General features: G+C 34.8%; 1 protein-coding gene across 3 annotated transcripts in view; it reads left to right on the top strand.

Moving 5' to 3' along the window:
* Positions 1-22,937, top strand: part of FAF1 (Fas associated factor 1) — a 500,302-nt gene that overhangs the window by 397,632 nt on the left and 79,733 nt on the right. For all 3 annotated transcript variants that reach the window (XM_021684282.2, XM_044914506.1, XM_044914505.1), the window contains exons 14-15: positions 8,263-8,399; positions 12,465-12,553. In XM_021684282.2, the coding sequence (XP_021539957.1) occupies positions 8,263-8,399; positions 12,465-12,553 (226 nt within the window). The remainder of the gene's footprint in view (positions 1-8,262; positions 8,400-12,464; positions 12,554-22,937) is intronic.

The following is a 22,937-nucleotide window of genomic DNA, read 5'->3' as shown; positions in this document are numbered from 1 at the left end:
TGTGGATGGAACTAGAGAGTATTATGCGAAGCGAAATAAGTCAATCAGAGAAAGACAATTATCATATGATTTCACTCATATGTGTAATTTAAGAAACAAAACAGAAGAGCATAGAGGAAGGGAGGGAACAAGACATAATCAGAGAGGGAGACAAACCATAGGAGACTCTTAACCATAGGAAACAAACTGAGGGTTGCTGGAGGGGAGCGGGGTGTGGGTGATGGACATTAAGGAGGGCACATGAGGTAATGAGCACCGGGTGTTACATACAACTGATGAATCACTGAACTCTACCTCTGAAACTAATAATACACTATATGTTAATGAATTGAGTTTAAATTTTAAAAAAGTTTATGGAATTGATGTTACATGCAATTTTTATTTTTTAAGGGACTTACTATCTTTCAAATTTGATATTTATTTCCTGGCTGGCTAATAAATGCACATTAATCAAAACTCAAAAGGCATAAAAAGGTATGAAATGAAAAGTCTCGTACTTACCCCTGTCTCTAAGTTACCCTCCCCAGAGGCACTGTTATTTATCCATCCAGAGATTATCTTATATATATTAGCAAGCTAACATATACTTAATTTTCCCCAGTTTTACACAAATGGTAAACACTTTATTCAACACACTGCTTTTTCCACTAACATTAAATGTTAAAGATATTCCATATCAGTTCATAAAGAACTCTGTTTTGTGGCTAAATATTATCCCTTTAAATTCCATAAGGTACTATAATTTATTTAATAAGATCCTTCCTACACATGGACATCCAATAGTCTGCTACTACAATTCAGTAGTAACAGTATACATAGATGATTTCCCACATGAAAATATAGACTAAATTCCCAGATGTAGGAGTGCTAGGTTAAGAGTATGTGTGCATTCTTTTTTTTTTTTTAAAGATTTTATTTATTTATTTGAGAGAGAGAATGAGATAGAGAGAGCATGAGAGGGGGGAGGGTCAGAGGGAGAAGCAGGCTCCCCGCTGAGCAGGGAGCCCGATGTGGGACTCGATCCAGGGACTCCGGGATCATGACCTGAGCCAAAGGCAGTCGCTTAACCAGCTGAGCCACCCAGGTGCCCCGAGTATGTGTGCATTCTTTAACAGATGAATATAGCGGGGGGTGGGGAAGAGAGGCAAACCATAAAATAGACTCTTAACTATAAAGAACAAACTGAGGGTGGGTGGAGAGGAGGTGGGTGAGGAATGGGTTAAATGGGTGATGGGTATTAAGGAGGGCACTTGTGATGGGCACTGGGTGTTGTATGTAAGTAATGAATCACTAAATCCTACACCTGAAACTAATATTACACTGTATGTTAACTAACTGGAATTTAAATAATAATAATAATTTAAATAACTTGGAAGAAAGAAAAGGGTATGTGTGTGCTGTTAATTTTCATAGATATTGGCAAATTACCCACAAGGGAGTTGGTACCAATTTCATTCTAATAGTGTACAAGTGTGCCTATTTCCCTATAACCTTGCTTTATTAATTTGACTTATGAAAAATAGTTTCTTAGTGTAGCTTTATTTTTTTTTAAGTTTATTTATTTAAGCAATCTCTACACCCAGTGTGGGACTGGAACTCACAAACCCAAGATGAAGAGTTGTGTACTCCAACAACTGAGCCAGCGAGGCATCCCTCTTAGTGTAGCTTTCATTAGAAGTTAATTCATTATGAGTTATTTTGAGTATCTTTTCACATGTTTATGAGCCACTACTACTTCCATTTCTGGGAGCTGTCTTCATAAATTGTTAATCTTTTCCTTATTGTTGTAGAGAGTTCTTTATATATTAGGGAAATTAGCCCTTTTTCTGTGCTTTGAAATTCAGAATTTTTTCCCCCTGTTTATCATTTATCTTTTGGCCTTGTTAAGCTGTTTTTTACCATATAGAAATAGTCAAAATTATCAATTTTGTCTTTTATGCTTCACTCTGCTCTAGCTATACTAACCTCCTTTTTACCTTTAAAATATGCTAGATACTCTCCAACTTCAAGGTCTTGGTATTTGCTGTTCTTTCTGCCTGGAATTCTCTTCCCAGAGATATGTGTTTCACCTCCTCCTTCACCTCTTTTGAGTCTTTAACCAAAACCAACAACTTTTCAGTGTGATATGTTCCCTGACTATTTTATGTTGCAGCCTCCCCTTCCCTCCTTCGTTTTTCTGTATCACCTATAGCTCACAGGCTTTAGAGGTATATTTTTATTAGTCTCACAGAGACATTGCAGCTCACCTACACAAATGAAGCAAGTGAGAATTAACATCTTCAGTGTGGTCATCACCTCAGGAGAGTAGATATATGCTCCACTGAAGCTGCTATTGCCCAAAATATTTTGGGGACAACTTCTTAAAGAATTGCATTCCGAGACAGCTTAAAGCCTTACAAAGAAAACAGTCCTGTGTCCTGAAAGCAGTGTTTCTCAGTGTGGTCCATCGATCACTTATATCAAAATCACCTGGGTGGGTTGGCAGCTTATTAAAACAGGCAATTTCCTGGGCCTTTCCCCAGATCTACTGAATCAGAATCTCTGAGGGATGGGGCTGAGGAACTTACCTTTTAGAATAAACTCCCTAGGGGCACCAGGGTGGCGCAATTGGTTAAGCGACCAACTCTTGGTTTTGGCTCAGGTCGTGATCTCAAGATCATGAGACCGAGCCGCATGTTGGGCTCTGCGCTCAGTGTGGAGTCTGCTTCAGATTCTCTCTCCCTCTCCCTCTGCCCTTCCTGCTCATGGGCTGGCATGCTCTCTCTCTCAAAATAGATAAATGAATTCATTCATTCATTCATCTTGAAAAAGAAATTTTTTTAACTCCCTAGGTGATTCCTAAGCCATTAAAGTTTGAAGATCACTGCCTATAAAGTCAGTGTCTCCCAACTTAGTCATGTACCTTGTTTACCTAACTCAGTTTGAATCAGATGTAAGACTATTTCCAAAAATCAAAGCCACCCTCAAAGGACAAAGGGGCATTTGCCAGGGATGCTGAAGGTCATTCCCAGTGGGAACTCCAGAAATGAGGTGACCAGTTGCAGACTCACAGAAATGATGTTGTGGTAGGAGACAAAACTCTTTGGCTGGCCTGATTTTGGTATGCTTAGCAGTGCTAGTAACTTGGTAAGTGTCACTTCACACATTAAAGAACCTTGGCTTATCAGGGAAATTCAAATCAAAACCACACTGAGATACCACCTTACACCAGTTAGAATGGCAAATATTGACAAGGCAAGAAACAACAAATGTTGGACAGGTTGCAGAGAAAGGGGAACCCTCTTACACTGTTGGTGGGAATGCAAGTTGGTACAGCCACCTTAGAAAAGAGTGTGGAGGTTCCTCAAAAAATTAAAAGTAGAGCTACCCTATAACCCAGCAATTGCACTCCTGGGTATTTACCCCGAAGACACAGATGTAGTGAAAAGAAGGGCCATATGCACCCCAATGTTCATAGCAGCAATGTCCGCAATAGCCAAACTGTGGAAAGAGCTGAGATGCCCTTCAACAGAGGAATGGATAAAGAAGATGTGGTCCATATATACAATGGAATATTACTCAGCCATCGGAAAGGATGAATACCCAACTTTTACATCAACATGGATGGGACTGGAGGAGATTATGTTAAGTGAAATAAGTCAAGCAGAGAAAGTCAATTATTATATGGTTTCACTTATTTGTGGAACATAAGGAATAGCATGGAGGACATTAGGAGAAGGAAGAGAAAAATGAAGGGGTGGAAATCAGAGGAGGAGACGAACCATGAGAGATATGGACTCTGAGAAACAAACTGAGGGTTTTAGAGGGGAGGGGAGAGGGGGGATGGGTTAGCTCAGTGATGGGTATTAAGCCTCCTTAATTGCATGGAGCACTGGGTGTTATACGAAAACAATGAATCATGGAACACTACATCAAAAACTAATGATATACTGTATGGTGACTAACATAACAATAAAATTAAAAAAAAATAAAGAACCTTGGCTTTAATTTTCCTATTAGAGGGAAAAGGGGAAGAAAGGAGAATTGTGTGTTGGCTAGATAGGTAGATGATCTCTAGGTTCCTTTCTCTATCTTATGTTCTGGTTTTTCTGCTGATGATAAAAAAAACCCTCGACACATGAATGAATATGTATAAGTAACTAGGATTATTACTATAGCAAAAGCTGCTAATTTGGTCTGTTTTAAGAGGAAGGGCCTTCTTAATTAAAAAATAGTTATTTTAGTTCTGTACCCACTTTTTAATTTTTCTTTTATTAAAGATGAGTTGTTTGGAAAAGCAGATTCTGATTGCATTTAGCTATATAACTGTATTGTGCCTATAATATCCACTTTTAAATGTGTAAAGTTTGTAGTATCACAGCTGCAGCATCATGTATTTTCTTATTTTCCAAATATTAATACTTGCCCTTTTATTCTCTAAATGAATATAAAACCAGTGACTATATTTTTTAGTCAACAGTTCTTACTATGCAAAATATCAGTGTTGGCCCATAGATAAAAGCTATCATTTTAATCCTGAAAGTAGTTGTGATAAAAATGTTAAATATTATTATGCAGTTAATAATAAAATAGCTACCAATGTTAAGGGCATACCATATTTTGAGGATAATTCTGAGTAAACTTTTTGTATCTTATAAGAATATGTGTTTTAAAAATAAGTGTTATTCCCATTTTGCATCCGAGGCTTCTTTGGAGGTCATATTGAAATGTAATAATCAGGAGGCCTCACACAGTCATTAGCAGTTTTCAGCTTCCATTTTTTATCAGATGTGCCTCCTTTTACATTACCTGGTTTATTGTAGGTAGTCAGTAAATGTTTGTGGACTTTCACCACTCTCCCCCTAATTTGCTGTTTCTTTTAGTATATATTTTATGTTGGAATACAGCTTAATAAAAGTCAGTGACTGGTTTAATTATGACTTTGAAAGAAACTAAACTATATCCTGTTTTGAATTAAAATGAGATTACTTTTTCCCATATCTGATTTATTAGTAATCCTGGTTTCCATTAGCAAGATAGAAAAGATCTATGCTTCAGAGACTGAAAATTTTACTAATGATTAATATATGCTAGCCATTAGATGTTCTGCTTGTTTTTCTCCCCAAACTTCAGATTAAAAGATAAGATTGTATCTTTCTAATTTTAGGTTTCTAATAATAAGAACTCGTGAATATGAGCTGCTAATTATATTTAGTTTCTTCAGCAAGGCAGAAGTTTGAGACTTCTCACTCACTAACCCCACCACCACTACTACCACCCAGCTCCCAGGGACCAATGAGTTGCTTTATAGTACCTGATTTGTGATTAACTGTTTTCTCTTCATTCATTTTCTCAACCCTCCGTTCTTCTTCCCCTTCCTCCCTAACCCCCTTCCTCCCACCTTCGCTTTACCCTCTTAGTGAGGGTGTTTGTTCTTTATCTTTTCAAATTTGTCACTTTAGCTTTTGGTTTTGGGGGTTGATTTGGCAACTTATTCCCTCTTCTCAAATAGATACATGATGAGTAGGTTGTTTCATTTATTTAAATCTTTCATAATTAAAAAACAAAGCCATTTCTCCTTGCCACAGAACAGTTGCCATTGCTTCCCCTTTTGGTTTTGAGATTGCAGGAATCCAATTGCTGTGGAAACCAGTTATCCCTTCATGACACCTGATTCTCATGAACACCATATGCAGTTGGACTGACAAGTTTGGTGCTGCCATTAGATGCACCAGCACACTTTTGTTTCTAAAAGGGAAGACAATGCCGCAGTTATGAGAACCACCTTTTTTCTCTTGAAACAATTTGTTTTTCCCTTGTCTGTTTTTGTGCTAATGTTTTGAACTGTATGCTGTGAATGATAACTTCGTGCTGTGAATGATGTTGAGAGGAAGAAGCAGAGTCCCCCAAGCCATGAGAAAGATTTGATATCTGCATTGTGAAGTTCTTGTAAATTGTAATGGAAGGAACTAATAAGTAGGAATTTTGTAATTTGGGGCTGTCCATTGGCCGTACAGGCTCTCAATGATTATAATTTGAAAATCTCAAAGTAAACATGATTCAGATCTTAGGAAGATTAATTTAGATTAATTAAAATTTTAACAAAGTCTCTCTTTGATTAGAACAAATTGTTAGTTAAGGCCACTAGGAAGCATCAACTGGCTGCGGGATCCCTGTGTATTTCTCAGCTACTTCCAAAACATTAGAATGACTTGCCAATACCTGGCAAAAAACTGATCACTTTGTTGTTTTTTATAATTAATTGAGCAGCTAATGTACCTTTGAAGGCTGTTATCTCTCTTGAATATGTTTTATGAAGTTTTGAAATTTGTGTTGTATATTAATTTAAACCTAATAAGATACCTATATTTTCATAATTATTTTTCCTTCTAGCTCATTTTCATAAAAAGACAATTTGGGAAGTACACAATTTCTGGGCAAAATTACCTTGAAATTGAATTCTTTAAACCATTAAGCTAGCCAGTCTGCCTGCCTACCTGCCTCCATCTCTCTTTCTTTCCTTCATTTTTTGGGGGTATCCTGTTTAGGTAGTATTTAATATCACTTGTGAGGCTAGTACTGTGATGGGCATCTACAGTGTGATATCCACTTAATCCATTGGTGTGAAAGCAACAAGGACTTATTTTTTCCCTTTTGTAGGGAATGACATTCCAACTGTTTTTTGACATCTTTAAATTCAGAGGTCAGCAGTGATCAAATCAGGATCAAGATAGCCTTCAAATATTTTCGTAAGAGCAGAAAGAAAAATGAGATCCTAACTTTCTAGTGTCCTGATCTACACATCTCTATTGATGAATTAAAGCTATATGGGTATGAAATTTGGTACCAGAGGCTTAGGCTGCTTGAGCACCTTTTATCGTGTAATAGTTCTGGAATGTGAAGATCTGAATTTTCATGGGAGCACTGATATGGCCAACAATGGATTTCTTAGGGCCTTGTCATTTCAAATTGCCATGAGGTCTTGTTATTGCTGCTCTAAATGTAAATATGAAACCGCCTCCCAATGAACTTATTGCGGTGGTGCTAACTTGTCTTGACACTCTTGCTGACAGTTCTAGTGGACCTTAACATGGTCTACTTTTGTAGTCACAGCACAGGTTTTATGGAGAATTCAGCCTAAATTTCTGGAATAAATTTCTATAGACAAGAGATATATTGGCTTTAAAAATTAAGAGGTTTGATTCTGTTTTGAATTTGGTTATCAAATGAATCTGAGCACATGACATTTTCATGCCGTTTGTCTTTTCAAATAGATTTACCTTCTAATGCATGTGACAACAGGATTTTGCTCATCAGCTAGAACATACATTTCGGAGGAGTTGTTACCTAAAATATTATCATAAGGCATAAGAAAACACACGATTTAAGTTGCCTTTCATGAACATAATTAAGAATTAATAAGCCAGTACCAGTGGCTAGTCCCCAGAATTTCCACTGTTTTGCCTTTTGTGACCTGTGTTATTAAAAGTCCATTATTTTTACAGACTTTATTAAACTGGATCTTATTAAAGCATTCTATATTTGCATTTGGTCTTTCATAATTCATTATTATTATGACATTTACTTTTTACCATCAGATCTGAAAACATATCATAAGCTACCCTTTTCTCTTGAAAGAAATGCTAATTTCAAACAGTCCTCTAATAGAAGAGAAAAGCTTTATCAGTTTTTTCATTTATTCCAGATCGTGTTAAGAATACTAATGCTAGACTTCAGTATGCTAATATCTCTGAGCTTTTTTTGGTAAAAGCTTAGAATTATTATTTTTATCCCATGGTAAGTATGAAACCAGAAGACCTGCTACTACTGGAGAAAACACAATTCTAAAGTACAATTCTTGATTCTAAAGACTTGTGAAAATGTTGCTAAATCCTGTTTAGACTAGGATGCTGCCAGTCAATTTAACTTTGTACCATACAATATTTGTCCTATTTAAGAAATTATTTTCTCTTAAAATTCAGTTTGTTTGTTTTTCTCATAGTCTAGGTCAATATAGCTTGAAACGTTTAAGACTAAGAATCCTATGCTGTCAGCCCCAGACACCATTTAGGGTGTGCTGCCTGCCTTTCTATATGGTAGTCATTTCTATATCATTTAAGATGCAGTTGAAAACTCAATATAGCAAGATTTTATATATTGATATCAGACAGGCTATCTAATTATTACTAACATAATTAGTAAAATAGTGAGTTTTCTGTTGGGGTACTAGTAAATTTATTAAACTCTGAAATGAAATTTACTTTGGCTTCTGTCTCATTTTAGATTTCTGACAATGTGCAATAGACATTTTGGCAGTGTTGTTGCACAAACCATTCGGACTCAAAAAACAGATCAGTTTCCACTTTTTCTGATTATTATGGGAAAGCGATCATCTAATGAAGTGTTAAATGTGATACAAGGTAAAGTACATGTCACAAGGGGAGTAGAGTGTCTTCTTGTGTATGTGATAACATTATAATATTTACCATCAAAGTTGACTGTAATTCTCTATATGAGTGCACATCTTTGTATTTTCAAACATAGAATATCCTAAAGAAGAACATCTTCAAAAAGTATAGGATCTATGAAAAATAAAATATGCTGCATGAAAATCTAACAGAAATTTCTTAATAAAGTTGTACAGCCCTTTGGACAGAGCATAATCATGTTAAATGTTCAGAATTGCTAAGTTCTCTAAACTAGCAATCAAGTCATAATCAGTTGTCAAATATGACATTTCTTATACATGTATTGATTTCTTTCTGTAATGTTGATTAGTTGAAAGAAATGCTTAACTTCAGTTATCTAGAAAATCCAGTGACTGGATATTGCAAATTAATTGTTCACACAGTTGTAGTTGTTTCCCCTTAATTGTGTGAATTTGTGTCTAGGATGCAGCGCTAAGGCGTGAAGCTATAGGAAGCCTATGAATGTAATCGCATTACATATTCTTTACAAACAAAAAACGTGAATTTTTTTTTACTGTTACTGATAAACACCAAGGATTATTATAAAATATTAACCTTATTTATAGCACAGCTTAAATTGAAAACAGTATATCTTTTCTATGCCCCAGGGAAAAAGATGTTTCAAGGGCCCCAAGCTAAAGCTTGTGTTTGAGATACTTTATTTTTACAAACCCTATTTAAGTCAAAAGTTCTATAGCAGATAATATGATGGGGGTGTGTGATGTAAATTCTAGTGCCTTTAAAACTCAAAATAAAACCTCTGGTATTTTATGTTTGCTCTGTAACTAGAGCATTGAGTTTCATAAACAGTGCTAAAGAAGATCTGCAGGGGGAATGAATTGCATAGGGTAAATGGATAATGAAAATAATATTTCATTCCTGTTTTCCCTGTCAGAGGCAATATTATAATAGTGGTTCTCAAAATATGGTCCATGGTTCTGGAGGTCCTCTAGACCCTTTCAGTGGATCCATGAGGTCAAATTATTTTCATGACAGTAAAAAGACTTTTCCATTTTTTTACTGTGTTGACATTTGCACTGGTGGCACAAAATCAGTGTTGTGTAAAACTATTGGCACCTTCACACAATCAAGGTCATGACCAAAACTATACCAGTAGTCATATTCTTTACCTCCATTTTGTGCAATTAAAAAATTATTTTATTAAATTTTAACCCTTTTTATAGTTTGTGTGATACAATAAGAGGTCTGGAGAATGCGTTTCTGCTGCATTTCAGAGTACAAAGGTAGTCTCAAAGAAAAGCACTTGTGTGGTTGCTTGAGCTGAACTACTAGTCATTTTTTCTTAGAGAACATCACTTTTACTTGAAAATAACTGACAGACAAACTATACTTAGATAGCCTGGGTATTTGGCAAACATTTTCTACAGAATGAACAAAGTGAGTCTATCACTTCAAGAAAAGAGAACTGACAGTACTTGTTGCCAATGATAAAATTTGAGCTTTTAAGCAAAGTGTTATATCCTCCACCATAAGATTGACAGCTTAAATAATTTTCTGATGACATCAGCTGTAATGTTAATATGATTTTTTTGATATCATATAGTTATGTCAACATTGAAGATAAATGCTTAAGTTAGTAAACCAATATTTTCCACATGACCAGTGCATGATGTTATAAAATAATGCACAGGTAAAAGATCCATTCAAAGAGTGAGATAGGTCAGTGGATCTTAATATAGCAAAGTACAAAAAGTTCATTAATGGTTTCAAATTCTTCACATACTTGAAGAAACTTCCACTTGTCAGTTTGGGTGTATCAAAGAATATTTATAATTATTTATTACAATACTCCTCCCTTTTTCAACTATATATCTATGTGAGGCCAGATTTGCTTCATAAATTTCAGCTAAGGCATAAGACAACATATTGTAACTGGTTTAATATAGAAGTAGATGTGAGAATCCGGTTATGTTCTATTAAGCCAGACGTTAAAAACATTTGCAAAAATGTGAAAACAATACCATTCTTCTCACTAGACTTTTCCCTATGGAACATAGAGCCATTTTTCATAAAAATCTTGTATTTATAAACATGTAATGGGTTTAGTATTGTTACTTTTAATGAATTGATAAATATGTTTTAAGTATTTCAGCTTTAATTTCTAACACAGTAAATGTTGATAAAAATAACCCACATAAAACTTATTTCAGGATCTCAGTAGTTGCTAAGGGTGTAAACAAGTTCTAAAAACAGAAGTTTGAAAACCACTGCAGTTCGTCTCCCCCTCCGATTTCCCCCCCTTCTTAACCATGAGAGACGATGGACTCTGAGAAACAAACTGAGGGTTCTGGAGGGGAGGGGGATGGGTTAGCCTGGTGATGGGTATTAAAGAGGGCACGTACTGAATGGAGCACTGGGTGTTATACGCAAACAATGAATCATGGAACACTACATCAAAAACTAATGATGTAGTGTATGTGATTAACATAACATAATAAAGAAAAAAAAAGAATTTAAACAATAAAAAAAAAAAAAGAAAGAAAGGGAAACTCAAAGATTTGCCCAGTATCCAAATCTACATTGAAGGTACTCCTAAACTTTTTGCCATTTGTTATATCTATTCATAATAACTACCAGTGATCGTGTGTCCTATATACAGAGGTAGTATTATCTTCATTTTACTGTGAAGGGAATTGATCCTTAGAGAGCTATAGTCAGTCACTCATTCACTTATTTATTCATTTACTAAGTGAATATTTATTAAGCCCTTGTCACATGCTAGGCAATTTCTAGGTACTAGAGATCATATAGTTTGTAAGTAGCGGAACTAGAGTTAGAACTATGACTACAAAACTAGTTCTGCTCTCTCAGTACCATGATTTTTTTTTGTTGAGGACCACACATGCTCCCTAACATGCTGCCAGTGGTCATAAGGAAAATTGAGAAACAGACCATTGAAAGACAATGTTAGTCCAGCCCTACTCCAAAATAACACTAACAAGGATACTACTTGTCCTATTTCATTAATGGGACAGGAAGACCTCTGCTCAGGCCCTGAAGGAAGATGGGTTCTTTGCCCATAGTCTTGAAAGAAGAGAAGAATTGCTATATCTCTATGGATTTCTCTGTTGTAGATGTATCGAAAGCAAGCAACAGGAGAGTGCATTCAGGAAATAGCATATATCTGCTATAGGTTTGTTATGGCCTTGGACAGGGAATAAAATAGCATTAAGGAAAATCAAACATTTTAATACTCTCATAAAACCAATATAACATTGTATGGTAACTGGAATTAAAATGAAAACTTAAAAATAAATAAATACTCATAAAGTTTATAGTATAGTCATTTGAAAGCAGCTGAAAGAGAAAAATATCAACTGGGCAAAAAAAGAACTCAGTTTTTTTAGAAAATGAATTACTATCTGCTTCACCAAAGAATTTTTAATGATAGGAGATAATTCTAAATAGTGTATTGAGGTGGCAAAGAGAACAGGCTTTTGAGTCACTCATTTAGTTTCAAATTCTTGTCCCACCACTTACTCAGCCTGACCTTGATTGCACAGGCTACTCCAGCTCTCAAGGCCTCATTTTTCCTTCTCTTTAAAGTCAAAATCCTAATGATACCTTCAAAGAATTGTTGTGCAGGTAAATGAGGTAATATATATAAAGTGCTTAGCCTAATTACTGGCATATAAACAAATGGTAGTTGTTGCTAGTATTTTTAAGTAGATAATGTTTCTGTAACTTGAAAGAACTTTTGATTCTCATTACTTGAACATTGTTCTTCATAGAGCTGAAAATCTTTCTCATTAACAGATGGTTCCTTCAAATCTACTGTATTTGAAATTTCAACTGCCTATACACTGCTTTACTCTTTCACAGTGAACATATGAAACTTTTCAATGAAAATATGAAAGTATTTTAACAGATACTAGCATAGTAGTCTGTCATTTTTATTAGACTGTAGCTGTTCCTTACTGATTAATTCTAGAATGATTTTTCCATTTTATAATAACTTCACTAATGTGAAATTTGGCAATCTCCATGTGTTGCTAGGTAACACAACAGTGGATGAGTTAATGATGAGACTCATGGCTGCAATGGAGATCTTCACGGCCCAACAACAGGAAGATATAAAGGATGAGGTAAGATGAAAGGTTAAGTAGACCTTTAATAGGATTTTGATGAAATAATTTGTGAAAAGGAGACGCTTGCCTATGTCATGATTGATAAATAAGTATGATGAAGATGCATTTCCAGATTAACCAAGGACTTTTATGCCATTGAGTTTACCTTTCAGTCCATTCTTTTCATGACCCCAAGACCCAACAATTTGTTTAACTTTATGGACATTTATACTTGTTAGATTTGGAGTGGTGGCAGGAGGTCAATTTGCAGGAAATGAATTCTGAAGCATATTTACAAAAGAAACGACAGTCCAGGAAATCCTGTGCACTATGTGGTTTTTTCACTCACTTTCAGGATCCTTTTACTCTTTTAAATATTGAGGTTGATTAGCAATAAACACATTTTCCATTTTGAAGCACTGTGAGAATTAGTAAAAGATCTCCAGAATTCTGAATTTCTCAGTCTCCTAAATATATTCAGTTGGTATAGATGGCATGAGTGTGGAACCTCAAATAAAATAATAACAGCAATATTGATCATGACAATAGTACTCAACTCTTACTGAATATTTATAATGTGCAAACCACTGAGCTAAGCACTTTACATATATTATCTCATGTGATCTCAAAACAACCCCATGAGGTTGTATATGAGTCACACAGAGTTCTGGCAGAAAACACATGGCACTTTCAAACTGGTTTATATGAGAACAATTTAACAAGAGAACTGTTTATAAAGGTAAGGGCAGGGTTTATGGAAGTCAGCAGTGGACAGTACCGACTCTAAGGCTAAAGGGAGCCATTACCACCTGTAGGCCTAAAGGCCTTGGAGAGGGTGGTATATCGAGAGGACTATATCTGATAGAGGAATATAGCCAGCGCTTGGTGACCTGTTAGGGAGGAAACGAGGGAATAGCTTTATTTTCCTTCCATACTCTGATCTTCTGCTAATATTACCTACCTAACCTGTATGCTCAAAGGTGAGAGAACCTCCCTGGGCAAAAAGCTAGGTGGAGCATGGATACTGAGGGGCAAATGGGAGATAGTCTAGCACAGATTGGTACTATATTATCTCCACTTTTCAGGTGAGAAAACAGAATCAAAAGGGTTAGGGGCGCCTGGATGGCTCAGTGGTTAAACGTCTGCCTTTGGCTCAGGTCATGATCCCCCAGGGTCCTGGGATCTAGCCCCGCATCGGGCTCCCTGCTCCACGGGAAGCCTGCTTCTCCCTCTCTCACTCCCCCTGCTTGTGTTCCCTCTCTCGCTGTGTCTCTCTCTGTCAAATAAATAAATAAAATCTTTTAAAAAAGGGGGTAGTTAATTTACCCAAGATCACACAACTAGTAGGACCTATAATAATCTCAAGTAACTATTAGTGCTCTATCAGTCAAAAAATTTCCAGATTTGGAGACTAGCCTAAAGATAAAATATGAAACACATGTTAGCATTTGTTAATTTAAGATGCTCAGTTCACAGGTATTTCTTAAATTGTCCTTCCTAATATTTTTAACTGAAAGAAATCTTTCATGGACAAGTAGGGAGAGTTTGATTTCTGAGCAATGATGAAAAGTTTCCAGCTATAGTGAGTGTTTTCACTATAATACCCATTGGCTATTGCAAGTGGAAAACATGTAGACAATTTTAATATAAGGTAGAACCATTGTATTTTACCTTACTTGCTTGTCTCTTTCTTCTGTTAGACTGAGTTTAAGAGCCAGAGTTGTATCATATTCACATTTATAACTGTATCCTCTAACAGTGTACCTAGGACAAAGCAGCTACTCAGTAAATTTTTATTAAATGACTGAATAAATTAATACTTGGGAAGAATTCATATGAAATAATGTTACTTGAAAAAAATAATTCTTGATTGCAATGGTGTAAAACCTGATGTGTCCATATTAACAAATATGAAAACTTAGAGTGCTGTAACTAGTTTAGAGTTTTATACACATTAGGTTTCTTTTATTGCGGGAAAAATGATGTTTGTAATTTTCCTTAATAGTCAGTGTTTCATTTACTCAAAGAAAAGGTAATCAGGTATATGGTGGAAAGATGTTTATCTGTTACTCTATAAATTGACAGTGACATTTTGAAATAATGAAGTACTGTACTTACTTAGGAATTTGTAATAATAGCTGTGTTGCCATTCAAGATTACGTTTATCCTGGAATAGAGGCATTGATTGACAATAATTCACTAAACACATTCTTCAGCCATTTAAATCTTGAGTCTCATTAGTACTAGATTTACAGATTATGCTGTATAATAATATGAATGCACAATATTTGCATGCATATTCCCAGTTCATTCTTTCATCTTAATTTGTGTTCCTCGTAATTCATTGGTAAAGAAATTGACTTTAATTCCTTTAATACTGAGCACAAAATTTAATATGAGGGTTACAGGAAAAATCCAAGGCTCCATATTAATTGAAATTTTTATTGAAATTTAACTGCAAGAGGTAAGGATTTCTCTTTGTTTTTAGAGTGTCTTCATGAAAGTTATCATTCAGTGCATAAGTAGAGTTCCTAAGAAAAGCCTTTCTAGGTTCAAAGACTTGTTTTGAAAAATAAAAGGCATCCAGATTGGAAAGGAGTAAGTGAAATTATCTCTTCAAAAATAATATGATCTTATATGTTGAAAACCCTAAAGATTCCACACAAACTATTAGAGCTGATAAACACATTTGGCAGAGTTACAGGATATAAAAATTAAAAATCAATCAGTTGTATTTATATACACTAGCCAGGAAGATTTGAAAATGAAATTTAAAAAACAATTTCACTTATGATTGCATCAAGAATAACAAAATACTTAGAAATACATTTAACCAAGGAGGCCCAAGCCTTGTGCACTGAAAACTATAAAATAGTGCTGAAAGAAATTAAGAAGACCCAAATAAATGGAAATACTCCCCTATTCACAGGATTGGAAGACTTAATGTTTAATTAATTGTAGATCCTAATGGATTTGGTATCTGCTGAGTATGTGACAAGAAACACTGTCCCTTGTAATTGTGAATTTGCCTTTACTCTTAAAAAAAATTTCCAGTAACACTTTACCTGAAGCTTGCAATGAAAATCAAATTCATAAACAGGTTTGGAGAATGGCTTCCGAGGCCTGAATTTATATAAACTTAACTTTGGTTCAGTTACATCCATCACTTCAGTGATTCCATTGTATTAGTGCAACCAGGGATACCTATACTATACAGCGTTTTTATTAAATAGAACCAAGCCCAAACATTATACTCTGAATGATTCTTTAATAGCCCAGAATGGACTAACCTTTATATCACTAATTATTCTATTTCTAATCAGGAAGTATACATTACATGAGCCTCTTGTTTTTGATAGAACTGCCAATATAGCTTTATTCACAGACATTTTCATTAGTGGTATTAGTTTGGTTTTTTAAATGTTAACTGAGCATCTATCAAGTATATAGCACTGGGCTCAGTCTTGGGGACAGAGGTACTTTGCCACAATGTAGGCTTATTGGCAAATATCACTACATGATGGTAGCCTGTTTAGAATCAGAACATGTAGACTCTATTTAGAATCAGAACATTTAGAATCTGTTTATGCTTACAGCCTGGTTCCAAACAGTAGATACTTTCTAACATGTAAATAGATTCAGTTATTTTCATATGCCCTATTTTCTTTCGCCGTTAGTAATCCAGAAACCTCTGATTACTAAGAGTTTATGATACTTAGTTCCTAATCTGTTTATTATTTCATTCATTTCTTTGTTCATCCATTCAACATTTAACTTATTTAGAATCCTCAGTATCATAGGTGCAAGGATTACTTCTTTCCAGATTTTCTATTTCTTCCTGATTTAGTCTTGTTAGGTTGTATGTTTCAAGGAATTGATCCATTTCTTCTTAAATGATCTAATGTATTTGCATATTGGCATATAATGGTTCATAGTAGTCTCTTACAATCCTTTGTATTTCTGTGCTATGAATTGTAATATCTCCTCTTTCATTTCTGATTTTATTTATTTGAGCCCTCTTTTTTTTCTTGGTCAGTCTAGCGAAAGGCTTGTTAATTTTATCTTTTTTAAAAAATCAGCTCTTAGTTTCATTGATCTTTTCTTCTTTTTGAAATATAATTAACATAAAATGTATTAGTTTCAGGTATACAACATTGATTCAATAATTCTATATATTATTCAGTGTTCACCATGATAAATGTAGTCACACTGATCTTTTCTATTGTCTTTTAATCTCCATTGCTTTCTGCTCTGATCTTTGTCATTTTTTTCCCTTCTGCTAACTTTGGGCTTTGTTCTTTTTCTAGTTCCTTGAGATGTAAAGTTAGATTGTTTATTTGAGATCTTTCTTGTTTCTTGATGTAGGCATTTATCACTATGAGTTTCTTGCTTATAATTTCATTGGCAGTGTCCCATAGGTTTTGGTACATTGTATTTCCATTTTCATTTGTCATAAGGTATTTTTTTATTTCTTCTTTGATTTCTTCTTCGAGCCGCTGGTTGTTCAGCATCGTGTTGTTTAAGCTCCACATATTTGTGAATATTCCAGTTGTCTTCTTGTAATTGATTTCTAGTTTCATACCATTTTGGCTGGAAAAAGATTGATATGATTTCAGTCTTCTTAAATTTATTAAGATGTTTTTGTGTGTGCCCTAACATATGGTTTATCCTGGACAGTGTTCCATGTGTGCTTGAGACAAATGTGTATTCTGTTGCTTTGGATAAAATGTTCTGTATATGTTTGTTAAGTCCACTCTGTCCAGCACATCATTTTATTCAAATGTTTCCTCATTGATTTTCTGTCTGAATGATATATCCATTGATGAAATTGGGGTATTAAAGTCCCCTACTATTATTGTATTGCTGTCTCTTTCTCCCTTTTAGGTCTGTTAATATTTGTTTTCTATATTTAGGTACTCCTATGTTGGGTGCATAAATATTTTAAAAAGGATTCTTTATCCAGTGTTTTTTCTCCATAGTTAGTCCCAGATCACAGAAGATAATAATTTCTCTCATCTTGATTTGTATATTCATTTCATAAATATTTATTGATCTTTTCCTACGTACTAGACACTATGTAAAGCACCAGTACCACAGCTATGTGCAAGATAGATAGGGCCTTTGAGCTTACAACACAGCAGTTCCAATATAGTCTATGAAGTAACCAAGTAGATAAAGCCCTGGGAGCACCTAGTCAGAGTGAGCTAGACATGCTGTGTAGGCAACTTGACATAGAGCACACAGAAGGGCTCTGACATTCTCCAGGGCCAGCTATGAGGTAGGTAGAACAGGTGAGAATGAAGATAATAATAACAGCCACTCTTCAGGTTCCTGCTACATGCCAGCCATAGGTATTTCTCAGTGTGATTCCTAGACTACCAGAATACTTAGCTACCTACCTAGGATTCCAGGCAGTTAGGTATGACAAGCAATGTAATCAGTTTTGTTAACATTTTCTTTTGTTAACATTGAAATGTAAAATAAATTGTGATATCCCTCCAAATCCCATTTCATTCATCATATCTGTTACAATTTGTTAGACTGCTCGTGTACAAGAAAGATTGCATTGGATATTTTGTTTAGACAAATTCATTTAACTGGGGCAGTTTACTTTGGCTTCTGAACTTTTATGTCATTCACATGTTATTGTTAAATTTGCATTCATTTTTCCTTGCTTAAATTAGTTATATTATATTCTTAATTCCCCAAAATTGATCATGGCTGAAATGTGGTTCATTGAAGCATAAACATAATGATGAAAATAGTATAATAAATATTGTAAATCAGTATAACATAGTTCAAACTAATTCAACATTAGTGTAAACATAATTTAGAGAACTCCAGTGCTAGTATAGACGATGCCAGGACAGCTGACTCTAAATGTGATGATTTCATATTAGCTGCCATAAAAAAGAAAAATTTTTTTGATTGAGAGGCAAATATGTGAAAGTTGATTGTATAGAAGAAACAATCCATTTCCCACTAGTGCCACTATTTCTGAGGTTTTTCATAAAAGCATGAAGCTTTCAGAGTTTTTGTTTCATTATTAAATAAAGGCCAGTGACCTATCTTTCTGTTAAATCAATGGATTTTTTTTCAGTACAAGAGAAAAATAATACCACTAAAAAAAAAAATCTTATTGTGCAAGGCAGAGAAGTGACCAAACCACAGATGAGAAATTGTTTACAAAGTGCATTCCTTGAGGTAAAAATGAATGCAAATCCTACTACTGCCAAAAACTGTAAATTCATCTCCAAAGTTAACAATAAAAAAAATACTCAACAAGACAATAGGATGATTTCCTGGGAAAGTACTTTCTCAAATTACACTGTTGAGTGGCATGCAATGGCAATAGGATGGTTTGTGGAAGAGCAATGACCACATTCTGCATGTTATGCTGCTTTATAGTTAGATTACCACTAAGATGTGCAGAATAAGAATCAGTTTTTAGCATATTGCTATTTGTATGTATACAAGGTAGAAGTAGTCATCACTGTTCATTCTGTTTATCAGTGAGAAATATATATTACAAGAGAAGTTTTTAATTTAATGATTATTTTGCAAACTTTGAGTTAGACTTAAGAAGATGAGGTAGAATTGGTACTGATGACAAACTAACTATATTTCAAAGGACACCATCCAGAAAGTGAAAGGACAGTCCACAGACTGGGGGAAAATCTTCGCAAATCATATATTTGGTAAAGGACTTATATCTAGAATATATAAATAATTCTTACAACTCAATAATAAAAAGACAAATTACCCCCATTTAAACATGGACAAAGGATCTGAAAAGACATTTCGCCATGGGAGATATACAAATGGCCATTAAGCACATGAAATGATTTTCCACATCATTAGTGATCAGGCAAATGCAAATCAAAACCACAATGAGATAATACTATCCCACACAAACTGCAATGGCTGGAATCAAAAGATAACAGGTGATGGTGAAGATATGGAGAAATCTGAACCGTCGTAGACTGCTGGTGGGAATATAAGATGGAGCAGCTGCTTTAGAAAACAGTATGGTAGTTCCTCAAATGATTAAACATAGTTACCATATGATCCAGCAGTTTCACTGATAGTCATGTACCTAAAAGAAGTGAAAAGATATGTCCATACAAAAATCTGTGCATGTGTAGCAGCTTCTTTCTAGATATGTCTCCTGAAGCAAGGGAAACAAAAGCAAAAATAAACTATTGGGACTTTATCAAAATAAAAAGCTTTGGCACAGCAAAGAAAGCAATCAACAAAACTAAAAGGCAACCTATGGAATGGGAGAAGATATTTGCATATGACATACCCAGTAAAGGATTAGTATTCAAAATATATAAAAAACTTATCAAACTCAACACCCCCAAAATGAATAATCCAGTTTAAAAATGGGCAGAAGACATGAATGGACATTTTTCCAAAGAAGACATACAGATGGCCAATAGACACATGAGAAGATGCTCATCATCACTGATCATCAGGGAAATACAAATCATGACTACAATGAGATATCGCCTCACACCTGTGAGAATGACTAAAATCAACAACACAAGAAACAAATGATGGCAAGGATGTGGAAGAAAAGGAACCCTCTTGCGCTGTTGGTGAGAATGCAAACTGGTGCACTCACTCTGGAAAACTGTATGGAGGTTCCTCAAAAAATAAAAATAGAACTACCCTACAAATCCAGCAATTGCACTGCTGGATATTTACCCAAAGAATACAAAAACACAAATTCAAAGGGATACAAGCACTCCTATGTTTATACAGCAGCATTATTTACAATAGCCAAGATATGGAAGCAGCCCACCCGTCCATCCATTGATGAATGGATAAAGAAGAGGTGGTATATATATATATATAAAAAAATATATATATATATATATATATACACACACACACAGTGGACTACTATTCAGCCATAAAAAAGAATGAAATCTTGCCATTTGCAACAACGTGAAAGGAGCTAGAGAGTATTATGCTAAGCGAAATAAGTCAGTCAGAGAAAGACAAATACCATGATTTCATTCACATGTGGAATTTAAGAAATGAAACAAATGAGCAGAGGGAAGAAGGGAGGCAAACCAAGAAACAGACTCTTAACTACAGAAACTTATGGTTACCACAGGGGAGATGGACAGGGGATTGGTCAAATAGGTAATGGGGATTAAGGAGTGCATGTGTTGTGATGGGCAGCAGGTGTATGGAATTATTGAATCACTATATTGTACACCTGAAACTAATATTACACTATATGTTAACTGGGATTTAAATGAAAACATTTTTAAAAAAATCTGTGCATGATTTAAAGCAACATTATTCATAATAGCCAAGAGGTGGAAACAACACAAATGTCCATAAAGGAACAAAGGGGTTAAAAAACAGAAAGTGACATATGCATACAATGGAATGCTATTCAGCCATAAAAAGGAATGAAGTTCTGATAGATGCTACAATATCAGATAAATCTTGAAAACATTATGGTAAATGAAGTAAGCCAGTCAGGAAAAAAAAAAACAAAAACAAAAAAACACAATTAGGCAAGAAAAATAAAAGGCATCCAGATTGGAAAGGAGTAAGTGAAATTATCTCTTCAAAAATAATATGATCTTATATGTTGAAAACCCTAAAGATTCCACACAAACTATTAGAGCTGATAAACACATTTGGCAGAGTTACAGGATATAAAAATTAAAAATCAATCGGTTGTATTTATATACACTAGCCAGGAAGATTTGAAAATGAAATTTAAAAAACAATTTCACTTATGATTGCATCAAGAATAACAAAATACTTAGAAATACATTTAACCAAGGAGGCCCAAGCCTTGTGCACTGAAAACTATAAAATAGTGCTGAAAGAAATTAAGAAGACCCAAATAAATGGAAATACTCCCCTATTCACAGGATTGGAAGACTTAATGTTTAGATGACAACACTATCCAATGCTATCCATAGATGCAGTGCAGTCCTTATCAAAATCCCAAAGGGGTATTTTTTTCAGAAATAGAAAAACCCATTTTAAAATTCATATGGAACATCAAGAAACCCTGAATAGCCAAAACAATCTTGAAAAAGAAAAACAAAGTTCATGGATTCATACTTCACAATTTCAAAACTTACCAAAAACCTACAGTATCAAAACAGTGTGGTACTAGCATAAAGATAGACATAAAGACCAGTGGAATAGAAAAGAGAGCCCAGAAATAATACAGTTGGTTTTCAACAAAGGCACCAAGACCATTCATGAGGAAGGAACAGTCTCATCCATAAATGGTGCTGGAAAAACTGGATACTCAGACACAAATTGTGAAGTTGAACACAAACCTAGCACTGTATACAAACATTAACTCAAAATGGATCAAAGACCTAAGCTTAAGACCTAAAACTATAAAACACTTAGAATACAACACAGAGAAAGATCTTCATGACCTTGGATTTGGCATTAGTTTCTTAAATATGACACCAAAAGCACAGATAACATAAGAAAAAAACAGGTAAGTTAGGCTTCATAAAAATTAAAAACTTACTGGTGTATAGAAATGCAACAGATTTCTGTACATTGATTTTGTATCCTGCAACTTTACTGAATCCTTGTATCAGTTCTAGTGTTTTTTGGTGGAGTCTTTTGGGTTCTGTGAATAGTGAAAGTTTCACTTCTCCCTTCCCGATTTGGATGCCTTTTATTTCTTTTGATTGTCTTATTGCTGAGGCTAAGGACTTCCAGTACTATGTTAAATAGGAGTGATGAGGGTGGACATCCCTGTCTTGTTCCTGACTGTAAAGGAAACTCTCTCAGTTTTTCCTCATCGAGGATGATATTAGCTATGGGTTTTTCATATATGGCCTTTATTATGTTGATGTATGTTCCCTCTAACCCTACTTTATTGAAGATTTTTATCATGAATCAATGTTGTACTTTGTCAAATACTTTTTCTGAATCTGTTGAGAGGAACATATGGTTCTTATCTTTTCTTTTATTAATATGGTGTATCACATTGATTGACTTACAAATATTAAACCATCCTTGCAGCCCAGGAGTATCCCACTTGATTGTGGTGAATGATTCTTTTAATGTACTGTTGGATTTGATTTACTAGTATTTTATTGAGAATTTTTGCATCCATGTTCATCAGGGATATTGGCCTATAGTTCTCTTTTTTAGTGGTGTCTTTTTTTGGTTTTGGTATCAGGATAATACTGGCCTCATAGAATTAGCTTGGAAGTTTTTCTTCCATTTCTGTTTTTTGGAATAGTTTGAGAAGAACAGATATTAACTCTTCTTTAAATGTTTGGTAGTGGGGCACTTAGGTGGCTCAGTCAGTTAAGCGTCTGTCTTCAGCTCAGGTCATGATCCCAGGGTCCTGGGATCGAGCCCCGCGTTGGGCTCCTTGGTCAGCGGGGAG

Source organism: Neomonachus schauinslandi, chromosome 4 (assembly GCF_002201575.2).
Source record: "Neomonachus schauinslandi chromosome 4, ASM220157v2, whole genome shotgun sequence".
NCBI lineage: Eukaryota > Metazoa > Chordata > Mammalia > Carnivora > Phocidae > Neomonachus > Neomonachus schauinslandi.
This window is presented reverse-complemented; position numbering and strand designations above follow the sequence as displayed.